General features: G+C 45.5%; 1 protein-coding gene and 1 long non-coding RNA gene across 23 annotated transcripts in view; one reads left to right on the top strand and one right to left on the bottom strand.

The window, feature by feature from the left end:
- The first annotated feature begins 1,231 nt into the window (after nucleotides 1–1,231).
- Nucleotides 1,232–20,043, top strand: part of nrxn1a (neurexin 1a) — a 62,670-nt gene continuing 43,858 nt past the window's right edge. For 10 of the 22 annotated variants that reach the window (XM_030097892.1, XM_030097882.1, XM_030097879.1 and 7 more), the window contains exons 1-5: nucleotides 1,232–1,563; nucleotides 2,973–4,455; nucleotides 10,656–10,673; nucleotides 11,377–11,406; nucleotides 12,449–12,460. In XM_030097892.1, coding sequence (XP_029953752.1) covers nucleotides 3,723–4,455; nucleotides 10,656–10,673; nucleotides 11,377–11,406; nucleotides 12,449–12,460 — 793 coding nt within the window. In that variant the 5' untranslated portion in view covers nucleotides 1,232–1,563; nucleotides 2,973–3,722. The remainder of the gene's footprint in view (nucleotides 1,564–2,972; nucleotides 4,456–10,655; nucleotides 10,674–11,376; nucleotides 11,407–12,448; nucleotides 12,461–20,043) is intronic. The other 12 variants (XM_030097891.1, XM_030097885.1, XM_030097878.1 and 9 more) reach the window with 4 other exon arrangements.
- LOC115393078 (uncharacterized) lies at nucleotides 14,762–18,798 on the bottom strand. The gene is made up of 3 exons (XR_003931922.1): nucleotides 18,787–18,798; nucleotides 18,060–18,062; nucleotides 14,762–15,242 (listed from the first exon to the last, which is right to left on the bottom strand). It is a non-coding gene; the product is annotated as an uncharacterized LOC115393078 (long non-coding RNA).

Raw genomic sequence — 20,043 nt, 5'->3', positions numbered from 1 at the left:
GTTAATATTTACCTCACACCACAGAGTTGGATGTTGTGCATTAATTTATATGCAGCATTGATGCAGCAGTGTATCCACAGTTACAAATGTGGTGTTTTGAAGCGCTTCGATCAAACTGATAGATTTCATACCAAACGGTTTTGGTATTTTTGGAATGTTTTTACATTAAGATAAAACCAGAGAAAACCAGAAAACATTGAAAAAAACCTATACACGAACAAAGAGAACCCTGTTGTTATTAGGATTGTTTAAAATAGAAGAGAATGCAGAAGTCAGGTGGCTGATTGAAGTCCAGGGCCTTTCTGTGTGGAAAGAGCATGTTCTCTTTGTGTTTGTGCTTCCTCCTCGTAAACCAGTTTTCTCCCACATTCCAAACTCATTTGTGGCTATTTGGGAGATCCTATGCTCCCTGTAGGTGTGAACGTGAGTGTGTGTGAGGCTGTCTGTCTCTCTGTGTTAGGTCTGTGATGGACTGGCGAACTGTCCGGGGTGTACCCTGTATTTGCCCGTCGTCTGCTGGGACCAGCTCCATGCAACCTTGAATTGGATAAAGCTGGAAAGAAAGTGGACGGATGAATTGAAGCCATTTTTGTACAGCCGCGTTGAAGGTATCCTCTATCATCTTTTGAAACAACCTTTGATGTCCCTTGCTTTTTTTTTGCTGTGTAAGTCACATCCATATGAAGCTTGTCCAATTAGCAAATTTATGCAAACCATCAAATAAACGAGTTATTCCTTTTAAGCTGAACCTCATACATCTCACAGGTTTGGGATGACTTTCTTGTCAGCTAATCAGCTCATAACATGTAATTAGTCTGCTCGCTGTTGTGATGTGCAGTTGTATGCATTTATGCTCAGATGGTTGATGTGTTCTTTGTGTAAGAGGAGGACCAGAGACAGACCGGGAGAGATTTGTAAATTGAGACGGCCCGTTTCCTTTTCATCCTCCATCTCCACCCCCACCCCCCGCTGCTCACTGAATCACAGTCTTGCTTACACACTCGCTCCTGTAGCGCCAGGGAAGTAAAGGCCACCGTCACTGTCACTCACGGATTTAATCAGTCGGATCTACCCCGGTTCTCGCCTCATTTTCTGCCTCCGGTAATAGCGTTTTCTGTTTCGTGCTGGCGGCGAGCGCGCGCTGTCCAAGGTGCTGCAGCAGCGCGCGGCCCCGCCCATCCTCTCTCTCTCTCTTTCTCTCTCTCTCTCTCTCTGCCCATTTCTCTGACACACACACACGTTCACACTCTTTCTCTCTCCACGACCACGTGACGCTCCCTCTGCCGAGCCTCGCTGAGAGCATCAGACTGCACCTTTCCTCCTCAGGAGAGCGGAGAGAGAGAGAGAGAGAGAGAGAGAGAGAGAGAGAGAGAGAGAGAGAGACACTGAGTCAGACAGAGGCACAGCCTGTGATAGTTTTGTCCCTGCCCGGTAGACCGGCTCTATCTGCCTCTATCGGCTGCTCTCTCTTCTCTCGCGGATTTGAGATTCTCCTCAAATGGGAAGACAAATCGATGAGGCGCGCACGGCGCTGTTGCCACGGAACCACGGGACGTGCGTGAGGTAGGTCTGGGTTTTCTCGCCACGTATGTGTGCCTACGTCGAGGAAAACCCACGGCTGGCTTGTTTTCTCTGAATGCGTTGGGGCGAGGTTGCCACATCACCGTTACAGGTGTAATGTCAATTAACCCACCGAGACCCGGGGCGACATTTTACGCGCATCCATTTCTGCCGCTCTGCGCGCTTTTCCCGTCAGACCTGGATGCGTCTTGTGCTGCCGAAACTCACAATTGTCTCCCCACGCAGATCTCGATGCATAATTAGAAAAAAAAAAAAAAAAAAAGGTTCATGGAAATGACGGCATGGTCCTCGTTCGGTGCGAGATTAAAAATAACGCGCGTCTTGCTCCAGTGCGTAATGGGTTAAAGCAGTACTGGGCAAGGCGTTTAATAAAAAAAAAAAAAAAACATAAAAAAGTAATTACCGTGTTACCGGTTAGCTGAGCGGTAGTTAACACTAAGTGTGCTTCGATGATGGGACTGAGCCCTCCGGTGTAGACAAGTAACGGGTGACTAGGAGGGGAAAGATGGAGAGGAGGTATGGCCGCAAATCGACAATCGATATTTCAACCGCATTCATTCACCCCGTCTATCGATAGCTGTGGTGTCGCCGGCTTTTTCGTCCTTTCCGAAAAGACTTGGAGGAGAAGCTATACGTGAAGCCGGGAGGAGTGTGTACGTTTGCGGGCAGTGTGCGTTGTGTTGTGAAATGTGCCCAAACTGTTAGAAACGAGCTGTGAAGCCGCTAATTCGATAAAGCGAGGCGGTTTGAGTCATCCGCCGCAGCGCACAGGGCTGCTGCTGCTGCTGCTGCTGCTGCTGCTGGCCGCGCTCTGTGGCGGAAACCTCCACACTGCCGCTGTTTATTCATTAGGAAACTGTACAAATCGTAAAGTGAGACACGGGGGGGGGGGGATGGTGACTGAGGTCTGAGGCGACCAGGTTCTACAGACCGCGATTCTGAGTGGTTAAAAATACGCTCTGTGACGCTCAGGCGGCCGCAGGTATGCCACCTTATTAAAATCTCCTGCGGCATGATGGGAGCCCTACTGAAGAGGCTGCTGTGTGTGTGTATGTGCGTGTGTGTGAGTGACCTGTACTGTATGTATGTAGTTGATGTAGATCTTTGGGTGGGCTGCCTTCAACTCAAAATCTCTGCATGCCTACCAGAGAGTGATCATCTGGGCTCGTTAATTGTGTAATGTGACAATATGGTGTGTGTGTGTGTGTGTGCGCAAAGTGCACAGACAGGAGGTAGAGAGAATGAGACAGTGTGTAATTTGAGAATAACAGCAGATTTGGATTGTGTGTGTGCTGAGTGTGTGTGTGCTGAGTGTGTGTGTGCGAGAGTTTCTGAGAGTGTGTTTACGTGTGTGACCCTGGTTGATTGTGCCGTCTCTGTTCTCTCTGTAGGTCGCTGGAGAGAGTGATGACGCGGCATTGAGAGACACACACACCTCACTCACACACACACACACACACACACACACACACACACACACACACACACACACACATTGGCCCACACACACTTTAAGTCTTGCCCTAGTAAGACGAGGATGAGGGGGGAAAAAATAATACTGCTATGACGGTGTCATTTCTCTCCATTACCAGTGTGTGAGCCACACACACACACACATACACACACACACAGGCACGCACACACACACTCACACTCCATGGGGAGTTGCCTGCATGGGGGATAAGGCCCTATCTAGGGCACAAAGATGGAGTTCACATCGTCTTTGTCACATATCTAACAGGCACATAAACACTCTCACACACACACACACACACACACCTGGAAGCTCGTATGTCAGAAGAACAGAATGAAAGCCTGAATGGAGAGAAGGCCTTAGACATCTCAGAGAAGACAGAAACACCAGGCCAAGGCCAAAGATGTCGCAACCGTGCTGAGAGGACAGAGGGAGCTGCTGTCTGACACCCTCTGCATTGGACCTGTTTCATATAGGAGCCCCCCCACCCCCCCACCCCCCACCCCCCCCGAGAAGAGTGCTGCCGAGACGCAGGGCGCGACACCTAGAAAGGGTTCCACCAAGTGCCCTACAGTTGTCACCATGAGCTGTAGGCTAGAGGGAACACCTCAGCTCTAGCCTTCCTCTCCTCCCGTGTGTGTGTGCGAGTGCGAGAGCGAGTGTGTGTATGAGTGTGATGGCGGTTTGTGTTTGGGCGGCAGCCCCTCTGCTCTTCCTGGGGCTGTGCCTGTGCAGCGTGGGGGGCCAGGCCCAAGGGGAGGTCCTGGAGTTCGGAGGCGTATCCAGCCAGTGGGGGCGGTTCCCGGTGTGGAACGCCTGCTGCGAGAGCGTGCTGAGCTTCAGCCTGCGGACTCATAGCCAGGAGGGCTTGCTGCTCTACCTGGACGACGAGGGCTTCTGCGACTTCCTGGAACTGCTGCTTCTCCACGGCCACCTCCGCCTTCGCTTCTCCATCTTCTGCGCCGAGCCGGCCGAGCTGCAGTCGGGCGTGGCGGTGAGTGACGGGCGGTGGCACGCAGTGCGTGTCAAGCGGGACTGGAGGAACACTTCACTGGAGGTGGACGGGAGATTGGAAGGATGGGCGGAGGTGAAGAGTAAGAGAAGAGACATGACAGTATTCAGTCACACCTACATGGGCGGGGTGACGCCAGACCTTCACTCCTCGCCGCTCCGCCTCACTTCTCCTTCTGTCCGGGAACACCCCGCCTTCCGTGGCTGGATCACGGCAGTGAGCATCAACGGCTCGCTGGTGACGCTGGACAGCTCGGAGGGCGTCACAGTAACAGCTGGCTGCGGGCCAGACCACCAGTGCCAGAACGGAGGGGTGTGCAGCGTGGTCAACGACCAGGCCGTCTGCGACTGCTCCGACACCGGTTTCCAAGGCAATGACTGCAGCGAAGGTAAGGCCCAAAACCATGCTGACCCATCACATATGTTCCATCCCTCACACATGCAGACACACGGCCCAGTGCACACATGTCCATACAAGTCCTCCTGCGGATGCACACCTCCAATTCCAAACACGGGGGCCTTCGACAGAGGCCTCTGCTTCCATTCACACCTTCTCAGCAACCTTCAGGTGGTGTGTATGTAGCCTTCACAGCCAGTGCAGAACATGGCTACCAACTATGTTTGGTATTGATTTTCCTATGCCTGTTAGTGACTCAAACTTTACTGTGTTTCTACAGAGTCTGAAGTTAGCCCCCCTCCCCACCAAGAAGAGCAGGCAGAGTAGTGAATCTGGAGCTGAGAGCTTGAAAAACTGTTGGTTGCTGCATTCAGTCTGTAAACTTGAGAGCCTGAAGAATAAAAAAAGAAACCTAATTCACGAAACTTATTGCAAAGACATCATGTGGTTGGCAAGCTTTGAGGGGCTCAGTTGTTGTATTTGGCAAAACGCAGTAACCATATAGATCCGTTATGGATGTGGTCCTTGGCTTGTGTTGAGAGACTTTAATTGGAACTGGGCTACGAGGCTGGAAATCAGCGGTTGTTACATGGTTGACACCTGGCTGCCTGTGTTAATGGATTTGCATTGATTCTAGACGGCCTTCAGTGGTACCATACATAGGGTGTTGAAATGATGTGTGGACAATCTATCGCCCGCCATTAATTCGAACAGCCGGCTGAGATGCTGCTTGTGTCCGACTGACTGTGCAAAGAGGTTTTTTTTGTGTGTGTGTGTCAGTACTCTTATGAGAAAGAAACAGTGTTCTGTCAGTGGGGCTCACAGTGTGACTATACTTAGCTATTAGTGCGTTATGGAAAGAAACAAAAGGAAAAGACAGTTTCACAACCAATTAATACTGAAGTTCTACAAAAAGACCATCTGGGAAGGCATATTTCCTCCGGTAAACAGTCTAGAGTTCATGATAGTCAAAGGATACATGATAAAATAAAGTAGTTGGGCTGAGCAGTCATGAGATTCTGCCTTTGTACCAGTGCACCCAACTGATGCTTTACATTTCAAATGTGAAACAGAAACGTGAGATCATGTCGTGCAAATGACAGCATGCTCAATTCTAATTATAACCCAAATGACTGTAGTCAGTCCAAGTGTGGATCCTTTTTTTAAACTAATTTTAGTTCATAGGTTTCATATAACTCTGAAAATCAGTTAAATGATAACTACCGTAATTAATATCAATAAATCTAAAATGTCCAATTTTTTCTTCTATTTTAGTGTAAAGAAGGATGAGTATATTAAAAAATATATACAGTATATCTAGTCAGTGTATCCACATTCAAAGCATTTTTCACAAAACACACACTGAACAGCCTGAAAATTTGGTTAAGATGGTGCGATAAGAAATCCGCTTTTCCACCTTGTTTCTATGCAGAACATCATCGGCAAAAGCTTCTCAGGACGCACAACATCTGCAGCCTCCAGCAAGCATGTTTTCACAAACTCACCTTCATACTGAGGGTGTGATGCTCACGTGATCTCTCCGGGGAAAAGGAGGGTTTGCTTTCAGTGCTGCGTCTTGTTCGGTGCTACGAGTCACTGCTGTGTTATTCTTGCTAATCATACCAAACAGTGAAAATCTCAATAAATATATTTGCAAAAATTGTGATTTTTTTTTTTTTTCCAATCTGCAAGGTCATCCCTCTGGGGTGATTGGACCCTCTGTCAAGTAGGGGTTTTTCTTAGCCTCCAGGCTATGTTCTTTGATACTGCTGGTTTAAGTATGTGGCAGCAGGATTGTTGGAACATTTTTCAAGAAATTAGTGAGAAGAAATCATCCCCAATTAGAGAAATTTTAATGACTGAATGTGATGGATTTCATCCACCTTCTAAAAGATTATGTTTCCTAACTCTGAATATAGAGATGCTTATTTTTTTCCATATTTAGAAAATCACAGAAGGAAAAAAAATCATTTTTTTTCCCCATGAGTGCCCTACAATGTAATCATGCTAACAAGGACTGTTTGGTCGACACAGCTTCCAACATGCAGAGTAGAGTAATGATGGACATTCCAACAGTGAAATGACTTCTTAATGAACTACCTTGCAAGAGCTAATCCTGCAAATGTGTGTGTCCTCGGATTTGCTTCGGTTCACTCAGGGCAAATCTGTATTCTTAATCAATAGCGCCGTAAATTACTGTATGCTTTTTTTTTTCTTTTGTTTTGTTTTGTTTTCCACTGGAGATACCGCTCAGCATCGCCCCGGCGATTGATTTTCTTTTAATGACGCTAATGCATCTGCCAAAAAAACGGCTGAGTGGCCTTGCAGCGCGGCCGCCGCCGTTTGTCACCGGCCCGACCTTACGCCCCACCCAGCGCCGCCGTCAACATCGCGCGTCCCTTTAGCCACCCACCACATCACACCCTAGCATTTACCGGACAGTGGGACGGCCTGGGTTGCCATGGAGACAGGACTAATAGGGAGACCTCATGCCGGGAGTGTTTCTTCATCCTCGTTTATCGTCTCCTCCTCCTCCTCCTCCTCCCCCCTGCCCCCACCCCCCAGCTACCTGCAGCTCCGTCTTAGCTCGCGCTCACTTCGGGCTTAATGTCACACAAATCTACCATATTTACATGTTTACGATGGTGACTGTGCATGTGTGCATGTTTAATGCATAAGGCGCCAGGGTAATAACTACAGTCTTTGTCAGCGCTTTTAATTTACGGAGCAGGTGGAGAAGGTGCCGTAGCTGGTGTCTTATGTTCACTAGTGCTGAAATAATTAGTCCAGCGAGAGAGAAGCAATAATTTAGGTAAGGCTGCAGCAACTAGCTGGTGCAGTGGATTAGCCGTTAATTAATCAGCAGCTGTGTGGTTAGTTAACCATTATTTTAACCACGAATGTTCATCTTTTACTGCTACTAGCATCTCCGAGTGAGAGTCTATGGCTTTTTTCTTTTTTGAGATTGATGATAGTAAGCTGAATATTTCTGAGTTTTCACTGATGTTTGAATAAAACAAGCCATCTGAAGATCTCACCTTGGGCATTTTTCGCTATTCAATAGGTTTTCCGTCACACATTTAATCTACTTCTAAAGCAACAGTGTCAAACATCTTCTTGTTTATGCTTGTAAAATGTAAGGATCGGCTGTTTATATGCGATTTACGTTGTTATAAATTTTAATGTGGGCTGTTAAGCTCAGTTTAAAGCCCTCACTTTGTGCTCTGGTAAATATCTCATTATTTTCGGGGGGCTCTAACAAGTTGTTTGAAACTTAGTGACAGACTGATTGATAGCAGAAACAGCTGGTGTTTGTCGACATGGCGCTCCCCGCCGCATGTGGCGTGTCTGTACGTTCAGGAGGTGACAGGTGAAGCTATGTTCAACTCTCAGCAGCAACTCGCTGCTGCACTGAGAGTTCAGTGTGATACAAGCCAGTCTGATCCAGTCTGCTGTTTTGCTGCTGGTTAGGGCAAAGTGAGACACACTCACGCACGCACGCACACACACACACACACACACCTGCACAAACACATGCAACGCAAACATACAAACACGCGAAGAAACCCACTGGCGCAGTGTGCAGGCTCCACCAGCTCCATTAGTCACAGCACCACGGAGGTTTCTAGCAGCGGCGTAGCTCTACAGGCTAAATAGGAGGCGCAGACATTTTACATAAAGGCTCTCGGTAGACACAATACGCTCTCTGCACTGCTACTTGTCGCTCAACAAGAGGCTACTTATATCTTTTAACGGGATGTTTTATAATCCTATAGATGGACTCGCATTTCACTTGTGAGTGAAGCCAAGTGTTATGGAAAACACATGCTGGAGTCGTTTCTCCTTTTGGCAGAGGAGACTCCTGCACCGGGTGCTTAGTCGGATGTGAGCAACGATATATCTGAGCTGAGCAAATTTTCTATTGTAGAGAATGATATAGTAACAAGAAGGGAAAAAAAAAACATATCGTCTTGAATAAAGTGACAAAATGTGTTAATTGATGTCTTTTTTTCAGTCAGTCACCCATAGTGAAATTGCAATAAGTCATGAGCATTGGTGGTAAAAACAGAGTCGCTGTTCTATAAAAAGGCAGCACTTCAGATTCACCTAACAAAAACATAAACCTTGGATGACAGAATACAACGTCTTAAGAGTTTTTCCAGTACTTTATTCTTCTCTCCCAGACATCACAGATCTGTGTTGTTCACTGTTGGTGAATGAGCTTAGAGATCCAGAGAGACGTGAGAGAAAAAAAACCCAAGCAATTAGATATTTCTCTGAAATGTCTCTACAGCTGGTCATTGTGGTTCTTTTTGGTGGAGTCCATAAAAATATCTCAGCCACACTAAGTTCATATTTATTCATTAATACCAATGAACCAATGAATAGCCATTACAAACTAATAGCATGTCAGAAGAAATCTAATTTCTGGTGCTTAGATGCACTCTGGAGAAGAAGCAGTCAGTTGCAAAGGGAGCAGGGAATAATGACTCAGGTCAAAGTCCATCCTTGACTGAAGCAAAACTTTTATGTTGATTGCCTTTTGAGGTGATGTAAAATGTGAATTGTGAGAAAGCAGATCTCTCTGGAGAAGTGGTTGATGGTTTTCTGCGTGAGTCCAGGCTGTGTATGTTTTGTAAGAAACAGGCAGTGTTGGGTATAAAGGTTTATCGCTTGTGTGGTACCTCGAAATGATTATGTTGTTTTGAACCCCGCTACCTCACTGCAGGATGAAGCTTTGAGATAAAATTATAACCCTCTGAAAATTAGAAATAAATTCAGTTATGAATCTTTAATACGGAATGAATATGCCCTGCTAGAGGAAAAAATGGATCTGTTAGAACTGTGTTTGAAGCCAGAAATAAGCAATTTGGTGGCGGCAGTGTTAGTTTCCTCTCACGTTTACAATTACACAATGTCTTCAAGGCTCCCTAATGATTCCAGTTTTATTCCTCCTCATATTCTTGCAGATTTACGACAAGCGTAGAAACATTTGCGAAGCAATAATGTGTTATTTACTGAAGATGTTTGTTCCACCTGAAAGACTGAAGTGTGTCACATACGTTATGCCCGAATGCAGAAGAAATACATCAACGTGTCAGTTGTGGAGAAAGATAATTATTGAAGATGTGCAGAATATGGATGTAGTATGTAAAGACAGTTCGAGCAGGTCTATGCAAAAATGTAATTACTGTCTGAGCCGCTGTGCCCCCCCCAGTAAAGGCGGCGTGCGCCTGGCTTGTTAGGCCTGGCCCGGCTTGCATTGTCCTTGAGGGCACATCGCTGTTAGCATGCTAATAGCTCCACCTGTTTCCGCCATGCTACTAGCACAAGGGCAGAGGCAGCGAAACCCTCAGATGAGCGCAAAGCTCAATTACCCACTCCAACACACACACTTCCATATGTACACAAACACACGATCACACACACTCTTTCCCAGTATTGGATCATGCATGCCCCTCGTCTTCCTGCACTGCTAATTCATCCCTACATGTTTACCCTGCTATTCCAAATCATTATTACTGCCATAGTCAACGTTGGTGTGTGTGTGTGTGTGTGTGTGTGTGTGTGTGTGTGTGTGTGTGTGTGTGTGTGTGTGCGTGTGTGTGTGCGCGTGTGTCTGTATGTGCGAAAAACGGAAGAGGAGAGAGGCAGCTGTTGTGGAAGTGGATGTGTGTGTGTGTACGTGCGACTGTGTGTGTGTGTGTGTGTGTGTGTGTGTGTGTGTTTGTTGCATGCTATTTGTCGGGGGGCTCTGGGGAGATGAAGCGGCTTCAAGGTAAGTTCTGGGGTGAACGGCTCTTGAATCCAAATCTACAGGTAGGAATGTGTATGTCCCCTCCACCCTGACCCCACCCTCTCCCTCTGTCCCGGCAGGAACGGGTGGGTATGTGTTTGCGTGTGTGTGTGTGTGTAGGTACATGTACCTGTACACACGCGAAGCTGTAGGCAGACTTGGCATATATTTATGTGTAGACATTTCTCTACATATAGACAATTATCGGTTTTGGCTACCAGTGCAGCATGGTATCCATTGTGGCGTTTGCGTGGACTTTTGCATGCTTGTTACCACGGTAACCCTGGACGGGTGTGCATGTACAGTAAGTAGCGATGGTAACCCAAAGGGCTGAGCATGCATGTTAATGAATGTCTGTCTCTCTCTCTCCTCGCCCGGCCGCAACACCCTTCCAGAGCACAGCTACACTCCAGGTAGGTTGTACTATCTATTTAGTATCTCTTCCTTTTCTAATACCGCTTTTCCTTCTATTCTTTTTTTTATTTATTCCTTCTTTTGATTAATTAATTTTATGCGCTCTCTTAACTTTATCATCTTATAATTCTCACCACTCTATCTTTCAGTCCTTCTTTTCTTTCCTACCTTGTTTTTTCTTACTCATTGCCCCTCCTGCTGTGCAAACGCAGTAGCGCTAGGCAGCCAGCTTACAAGGTAGCAATTGTAAATATATATATGTTGGTCTTTGTGGGTATGGGAGGGTTGCTTGCTGACATCTGGTAAGTACTACATCCCATGTGCAATTCCATCTGAAGTGGCGCTTGCCTCCAGGTTACATAGACGTAGACACACAAACACGGCGGTGTACGTGACCTAGTTTTTTGGCTGTGTGCGAACATCTCTGTGCGTACCTGTTAGCGCGTAGGATCGGTGACTGGGATAAGTAAGTGTCTTCGCTGCAAGTTTTTTTTTTCTTTTTTCCCCCCTTTTCAAAGACATTTTGTATAATTTAGATGACTCACGCACAGAAATACACACCGATACAGAGAACTCTACCCACCAGCATGTCACTGACAAACCCCTGTACTGCACAAACACATAACTGCACATACACACGCACACACATTTCACACCCCATGATCCTTTGCTATGCTGACTGTGCTCTTGTCTTCCTTTAAGGTCTGGCACACCTGATGATTGGCGACCAAGGTATGGCCTCCTCTTACCTCAATTCCTGTTGTCCTCTGCTATACCATCATCCCACCCCCTATACCACCTCACCCCCCCCCCACTCTCAAAGCTCCTGGTATCCCTCCCCACCTCATTACCACCTGGCACGGGAGGAAGTTGTCTCTCTAGGCACTGAACAAAGGTCAGTTTCCTTCTCTGTAACTGAGATGTTAAGCAGTCCCATTTGGTCTCATCAGATAAATTCAGTTTTTACTTAAACTGAAACGGACGGTTTTCAGTGGAAACAGGAAACATGGCTTCAAAGAGTATATTGGGTTTGATTTTTGAGGACAGTGATGAACCTGAGAGCAACTTCTGCTGGGAAATAATGTTCAGTCATGGCTGCTAATGTGGGAGGCAGTAATGGGTGGGGGTAGATGGCTGCTGCGCCTTGGTGCTTTGCTGGGCTCGACTTGGCAGGGCTCCATGTCATGGGAGTGGAGCTGAGGGCCGACTGACTGACTGACACCACGGATGGTTTGGATTGGTCTTTACTCTTCCGCCTCATCTCATTTTCTCTCATTTGTATGTACGAGTTTGATCGCGGGGATGTGAGTGTTGAACGTGTGTGTGGTGTGTGTATGTGTGTGTGTGTACACAGTGTAGACAGACGTGCGCATGTGTTCGACTCAATGACTGTGGCAGTTTTCACAGCAACGCACTTCCACACTTCTACATGGCTTTTCATCAGCTTCCAGCATGCCTCACTCCGCTGTAGCCGGCGCTCACATGGGCTCCCGTTCATATGTTGGTGGGCGCATGTGATTCCGAGCAGAATTTCCTGCGGTGTATGAAAGCAATGCTGTTACAGCTCAGCTCCCAAGGTGCTTGTTGTGATTGATACCAGCCCAAAAAACAAGTATCACTGGTGTGCTTTTTGAAAAATTGTTCACTGATTACCAAAACTCACAGTGCCACCTCTCTCTTGCTCTCTCTCTCTCTCTCTCTCTCTCTCTTTTTTCCTCCTTTGCAACTGCCCTCTCTCTTTCACTGTTTGGGACACCACCCTCTGTGAATTTAGGAAAGCTCAGAGGTACTCGCACTGACTTCTTCGTGTGTGTGTGTGTGTGGCTGGTGGAGTGACTGTTCAGTTGAATGTATCGAAAGATTCTCGCGAACGATTACGCAGAAACGTTTAGCTTCAAATCCTCATTTGCGGTTGCCATTTCATTTTTTTTTTCTTTTTTGGAAAGGTAAGCTTTTTGATGCATGCGTGTGCTCAGACTCGAGCGTGCATGCGCCGACGAATGAAAGCTCCAACCTACCGTGCTTTTGAAAATCTGAAGGTAGGTGCCGCTCAATCGGCCGGCTCTGCATGACGCTGATGAATACACTGATTGGCCCACATGAAGACAGGCCTGGCCGTGACAGGCTGATCTGCGTCTATTGTGCTGTTTGATTGGATAAGGGAGGACGTGATGGCGGCTGTCTCCCATTGTGACAGGGCCGTCGTTTATTCGGTGAAATGTGCTATTTAATGAAATGCTCATCGAGGCTGGCGGATGGAAATATCTTGAAGAGAGCACAAATGATGCCTCCAACCATCTATCATGTGAAATGTCTGTTATGACAAGTATATTTCTGTCGGAGCATTTGGCGATGTCTTGATTGTTAAGCAAACTCCCATTGCTCAAGTACCTGCCTTAAAATGTCTGCCGTGAATCATCCAGGTGGCAGTGAAAATTTAATTGCTTCATCTGGCTCACGCTTGGCATTTTAAATCACCTACTTAAGGACCGACACGTATTAACATATGTTTCCGGCATTATTACACAATGTATTTAGCGTTTTTGTGCATAGTGGATGCCCTCGCTGTTACGACTGTTTGGATTGTGATAGGCTGAAAGTGGAACGGTTTCTTTTTATTTCTTTTTCAAAACCTTTGAAGTCTCTTTCAGAAAGTGTACACATGGAAAAAAAAAAAAGGGCCGTGTGTACGTCCGCGTGTGTTTGTGTGAGCGGTGTGTGTTTTTTTTTTTTTTTTTTTTCGCTCTGCATACTGAGATGTAAAGGCTGTCAAATGGTGCAGACGAAGCCTAGCTTAGGTTAGCTCAGCGTAAAGAGGCTTTTTGAGGAGCCTGCAAAGCTGAAATGAGTTTCTTTGAGGGGGCGGATTGGGTGTGGGGAGGGGTGTCTTCGAAAGATATATGGCATGTGTGTGTGTGAGTGTGTGTGTGAGTGTGTGTGTGTACATGCGCGCGTGCGTGCGAGTGTGTGGGCTCGAGAAATTGAGAAAAAGAGACCGTGCCTGCGCGAGGAGAGCTGAAGGAATGAATGATAGAGGGAGTGCGGAGGGAAAGAGGAAGCGAGGGAGAGATAAAGTGAGTCGTCTGCTCTCCTGTGATGTAGAGCAACTGCCTGTATCTGCAAAGGGACAGCGCTGCTCCCGTCTGCCCTCCCAGCCCAGCCGCTCTCCAAGGGACGGCAGCCCTGATGGGGAGCTCTGGACCTTTCCCCTCCTCCATAAAACACAGTTATCATTCTCCCTGGAAATGATACCCACAGATCACTAATCACTTTGAGTGGGTTGAAAATGCACGAATTGTGGAAGGAAGAAAGAAAAGAGAGAGCCAAATTGGATTTTCATAAGTATCGAGCAGCCAAAGGAAGAGGGGGAAATGGATTTTTTTTTTTTAAGTATTGAGCAGCAATAATCTGGATGGAAAATGTGCTTAGAGCCAAGAAGCAGATTTTGCCCTTTTCTCTTCTGTCTGGCCAAGCATAGACTGTGAAGGGTTCTGGGAGAATGAGTGATTTCAGATTCTGAATGGGTTTTGAGGAGCGGCTCTCGGAGGTAATTGGTAGCTGTGCTTGTTTATGATATTTATATGTTCTTTTAGCTCCGAGGCAGGTTGTCCAGTTAATAACGGTTGTTTGTCTGCATGTCCAAGTGTTCTCGATATCAATCCAGCAATCTATGCAACACAGACAAGTGGTCAACCTCGCTTGAAGTGACCTTTAAAGATGTGCGTACGTGAACGGACGGACAAACAGACGCACACTCACACACAATAACCTTTAGAGAGTGCCCGCTGAGTAGGTGAGCGAGTGTGTGTTCAGTGTAAATATGCATGAGTAAGGCTGCCTGCACATATTCTTCACGGTCAGTGGCTGAAGCAGGAGCGGGAGCGAGGTGTGTGTGTGTGTGTGTATGTGTCTGTATGTTAGTGTGTAATCTTGTGTGAGCGCATGAGTGCCTGTTCAGGGGAGGTGGATTGTGAGTCATCAGTTGTGACTCATAAAGCGTCGGCAATCAAAGCGGCTCATTTTAACACATTGTCTTATGGCAAGAAACACACAGATGGACGCACACTTTCTCAAAATCGTCTCTCCGGTCCCTTCAACCTTCTCCTTTGTTCTTTCCTCAACATACACATGCTTGAGCTTTTTTTCCTGACAAACACAAACACACACATTCACACACACAGCGCAGCGGATGAGCTCCGTGCTGACTCCACCATATGCGGGGTTGGGAGTGGTAGCAGACGCCAAGACAAGAGGAACCAGTCAGTACCAGCAAAGTACAGCGTGTCTCCTGCCTCTTACTCATCGGCACCATCTCACAGTCCTAATAATAAATCACACAAGAGATGATTATATTTTTAATGAAGTAAGAAGCCCGCTGAAGTTACACTTTAAAACATATTTTGTAATTTCAATTATGCATAAATTCTCAAGTTTTCATCGCGCTGTAATTTTAGGTGACCGTTCTCAAAAGGATCTTTACTCGTCAGAAGATTATTCATCAATGTGAATAATTGATCAGTAATACAAGTGGTTCCAGATTCCTAAATGTAAAGATTTCCTTTTTTTCCCTTGAATTCCTATGCTTTCCCAAGCAGAAAGTCTATTTGATTGGAATGATTAAACAATCACTAATGTATATCTGTCCAATTAAAGAAAAGATGATTCCCCATATTTTGCTGTATTAATATTTATATTGGTAAAGTGAAAACGAAATGGCATAGTTAGCATAAAATAAATAAAAATTATTATACTTAAAAATAAATATAAAAATCTTAGCAGAAGTCATTACAGTGATAAATGAAATACTTGATAGTTTAACCATGACTATTTATCGTTTGTGTTGAACTACTTTCTAGAGATTAAATCTTCACATTAAACACAATCAAAGCGTCAAGTTGATCTTTAGTGAATATCGCTGCTGATCATTTTCTGCGCAAGTGTAGCTGCTCCTGCATTTATTTTTTAAAACAACAGTATTCAACATTTAATTCATGTAAACATTTTGTACAATGCACAAATATTTGCATGTAAAATTCAAATCTATTCAATCTGTGATTTTAGTTGATTGTCGTGATAAACTGCAGAGGTATTTTCATTCTTTACGTAAGTTGTATTAATACTCGTGCAAAAAATACCTTGAGTTGTTTGTGACTAGAGATTTGAATCTCACATTGTTCCCTGAGCGGAGCCTTCGACGTGAAGCTCTCAAAGGCTGCCAACTGCTCCTGAGGCGTGGGTTAAATACAGACAGCAAATCTGGTTAGAATATTGTTTATTTGAAAAATAAGAGATTTTTCATTTCACTTAAGTACAACTTAAAAAAAAAAACTACTTACTCTGAAATGTCCTTATGAACAGATGTAGAAGCCTTATTGATGTACAGTGTGTTGTGTTTTAAAGCACATGTACTGTTTTTTTAAATGTTATGTTTTTCAGAGCAGATACACCAGTTGAATAATAGATCATGATTCTGCTTGTGTCATAGTTTTCACACAAATTATATTATCTTCTAAAGAAAAGAAACTGCTCATACGTTGACTGTATAAACACTATTATTTATATAGAAAACATTGATTTTGGACCATTACTGAAGAAACCTTAGAACTGAAAATTGTTCACGTCTGCAGCTTCACTGATAATAACTGTTAACTTCAGCTAATTTTATCCTCTGTAAGTCCGAATAAAGGTTTAAATAAGAAATGAGATAGTTTGAAGAATGTAAGGAGTCGAAAGTAAAACCATTTGTGCTCAAATGTAGGAAGTAAAAGGGACAAATCGATAATCAAAAAGAACAGAAATGTGAAAAATCAAATTAGGCGCAGTAAAAAAGTAGAAATACTTTGTTACTCCTCACTTCTGGTCTGCTGTGATATAGAATCGTCAATGAAGGATGAGCGTCAGACGAACATAAGTCTCTGTTGTGGTAATCCGTCCATAATTTAGCTGGACGGGCAAGTGAGCAGCGCCCAAGTCGAGGTGAGAGTGAGAGCGATGCTTGGTGTTAAGAGGCAAGTGTCGAGTGATTGGCTGCCTGCCTCACTGACTGGCATGGATTTGGCTCCTGATGGCCGCACCTCGAGCTGTGAAAAAAAACTGTCAGAACCAAGTCGTGCCCCCTTTGGCCATCAGCAGTGGTAAAGAAAAAATGCTGCAAAGCTCTTGCTGCAAAATGTACGACTTTCCTAGATGTACCCTCCCTGCTAATGGGGCTAATTCCGCCTGGCATCTCCAGCGCTAACAACCATTATAGTATTGCTCTACAGCGCTCATTAATGCTTAACACCCATGCAGTTCTTGTAATGGAAGTCACAACGCCACGTAGCCTGCCCCCACAAAGACGCGCAGATTCCGAAATCAACACCAGGAAATCTGCAGCAGTCCCGCCGGTAAATGTATACTTTCGCTGGTAATTGTATACAATTACCATCCCGTCGGCAATTGCGGGCATTAACATTTTTTGAACATTCCCCTGCAACGCTAATAGAGAACACACAAAGCCGACGCGCTCTGTAATCGCCTAAAAATAAAGACATCAAACGGACTCCCCATTTGCAGAGGATGAAGGAGGAAGATAGAGCGGAGGCTGGCTGTGCGTGCATGAGGGAGGGCGGGAGGAGGGGGGGGGGCGGGGGGGCGGGATTGGGTAAAGGAGTGTAGAAAAGTGATGGTGAGGAAAGATAGGAGCGCACTCAGAAAGTGGGAAAAGAGAGGTGGAAAGGGAAGGTCGGAGACGGGAAGGGAGATAACGCCGTCTCTCCTTGGGCTCCCTGACTTGACACAGTCCCGCGTCAGCCGGAACGCTATTCATCAGCATTGCAGATACCTCAAAAGACACCGACGCAAACACACACAATCATCCACACGGGGGAAAAGAGAACGGCCTATCTGGTGCCGGAGTTCGTCTCCTACCTGTTCTAGCAGTCTCCATTGTGTCTGGGTAGTTGTTTGGAGCGGCGGCGCAATTGGCGATTCACTCCTGCACCCCATCTGGCATTTGAAGTTCATTTCTTTTCTTTTCGCCAAAACAAGAACAAGTATGAACAAGCACAGACACACTGACAGGAACTGTGCACACACACACACACTCAGAAACACCCGCTCCTTGCGGTGCCTGTGTAGGATCACCGGGGCCGCTGAAAAAGCTGCAGCAGTCATTAAAAACTCATTATATCACCTTTATGGGGGGGAAAAAAAGTTTTTTAACTATGCATAGTGAGGCTGCGTGTTCATATCTGCAGTGTGCGTGAAACGCCGCCGCTCGACTGTGTGGATATTTAACTTGCACAAATACATTTTTCCATTCTGCGTGCGTCTGGCCGCTCTGCGCCATGATGTACGAACGTGTGTTTGCGCGCGCGCCTGTGTGTGTCTAAAAGGGATGAAACTGACTCTGATCTTATCCAGCTTAAGACAAATACACTGTTCTGCCTGAAGACATTGTCATGGAAACAAGCCGGTTTCCCTGGGTACCAAAGAGAAGGCCAAATTCAAGCAACACGGAGAGAGAGAGAAAGAGAGAGAGAGAGAGAGGGAGGGAGGGAGAGAGAGAGAGATGAGCACAGATAAAAGGAACAAAAAGGGACATGAAATAAAAGATTGGACCTAATGGCAGGAAATGTGCCGCACATTGTTTTTTGTTTTTGTTTTTTTTCCCCCTACAATGAAACTCAAAGGGATGGATAATATAAGGTATTATTCGGTTACACTCTATTTGTGTCTCGAGGAAATTCACTTTAAAATTCACTTAAAAGATCCCATCTGCTCAAAAGCGGTTTACCTTTAACATGATGCACTGTTTGTAAAGCTAATGTCATCCCGTGTCTGTTTCTTAGCAGTGTAAATTTGATTTTCGGGTCACATTTGACTTGTATAAACTGTGACGGGTACTTTTCCATGCCCCTATTTTAGAATTCTAAACCTAAACCTTAAACAAACTACGATACTTCTCACAGCAGATTCACGTGTTAATCATTCTTTTATATCATCCAGTTACTTGGCTTTGGTGTTCTCACTCTTGGCCTAATGTTCGAACCATTACAGCACGAGATGTTATCGCACGTGTTATTGGACAGTGGAAGGTAATATGCAGGTCTTATTCCGAGATATCGAAACATAATGACTATTAATTTGAAAGGCATCAAAAAACTAGCTAATGTGTTTTCCCATGTGAAAGGAGTGGCAAAATAGACACTTTGTATGTTTTCTCAAATGCGTTCAACTAACAAGATGAATGGTCATAGCCTAAAATTGCTGTGAAAACTTTGTGTCATTGATTTAAAAGAATTAAGCAAACACCAGGCTTATAAAGTGACATAAAATAATGAAAAAGGTCTGTCACAGCTTCCTAAAATCTTGTAGCTCCTTCAAAACTGATCTTATGACAAAATAGTTGCTGAGTTTGGAAAATTTTCAGCGGTTTCTGAACACTTACTTTGAGGTTTGGACATCTGTGTGTGTGTGTGTGTGTGTGTGTGTGTGTGTGAGATTTCACTTTGGGAAGAAATACCTTCAATTTACAACAACAACAACAACAACAAAAAAGAAAAAAAAAAAAGAGTTGAGCGCTGCAGACAACCAATCTGTCGCCTGTGTCCTGACAGTAATATCCTCCTCGACAGTATTGCTCCCTGGGCTGCGATGTGATAGCCCGATCGCCGGCGTCGCCTGATGCTGTACATCACCGAGCGGACGCAGTCACAGCAGTCACAGCCCGCAGTGAACTTGGCTTTATGAATTTTCACACTTTAACTGAATAAATAAAGCCGTGCATACGTTAGCACGCATTTGCATACATATCCAATAGCAGTCATCTATCTGTCTGCTGTGGGAGTGTGTAGTTAATCCACCTGTCTGTTATTAAGAAGGGATGCTTCATGCTGGATGTTTAAGTTTGCGCTCGATGTGTGTGTGTGTGTGGGTTTTTTTTGCATGTGTGGACAGTCTGAGAGGAGCTGATAGCAGAACTGCATGGTGGGCTAAAAACGAGGTGCAGGGGAATTGCAGTGTGCTATCTCCGGAATGACAGGGCTGCCATGATTGAGGCTTGCTACACTAGGATTTAGATACACCAGCATTTTTCCCTTTTTCGTTTTCTCGAGCCGTCCGTCCATCCCTCGTTCCCCGCCACTCCCTTCCCTTGTCTCGTCTTTCTATCCCTCCACCTCGTTCCCTCTTCTCTTCCATTTTGTGCCCCTCATCTCAATGAGTCTCTCCATCGCCTCGTTTTATTCCTCCTCGCTTTCAGATCCCGCCTATGCTTATTCCCCTCTCCTCTGCCCTGCTTCTTTTCACCCCGCTCCCTCTATCAGGTGCTGTATAATGTAGGCTCCCCTGATGTGCTCCCTGCCTCCATCCGCCATTTTGATTCAG

Source organism: Salarias fasciatus, chromosome 8, assembly GCF_902148845.1.
Source record: "Salarias fasciatus chromosome 8, fSalaFa1.1, whole genome shotgun sequence".
NCBI classification, from domain to species: domain Eukaryota; kingdom Metazoa; phylum Chordata; class Actinopteri; order Blenniiformes; family Blenniidae; genus Salarias; species Salarias fasciatus.
This window is presented reverse-complemented; position numbering and strand designations above follow the sequence as displayed.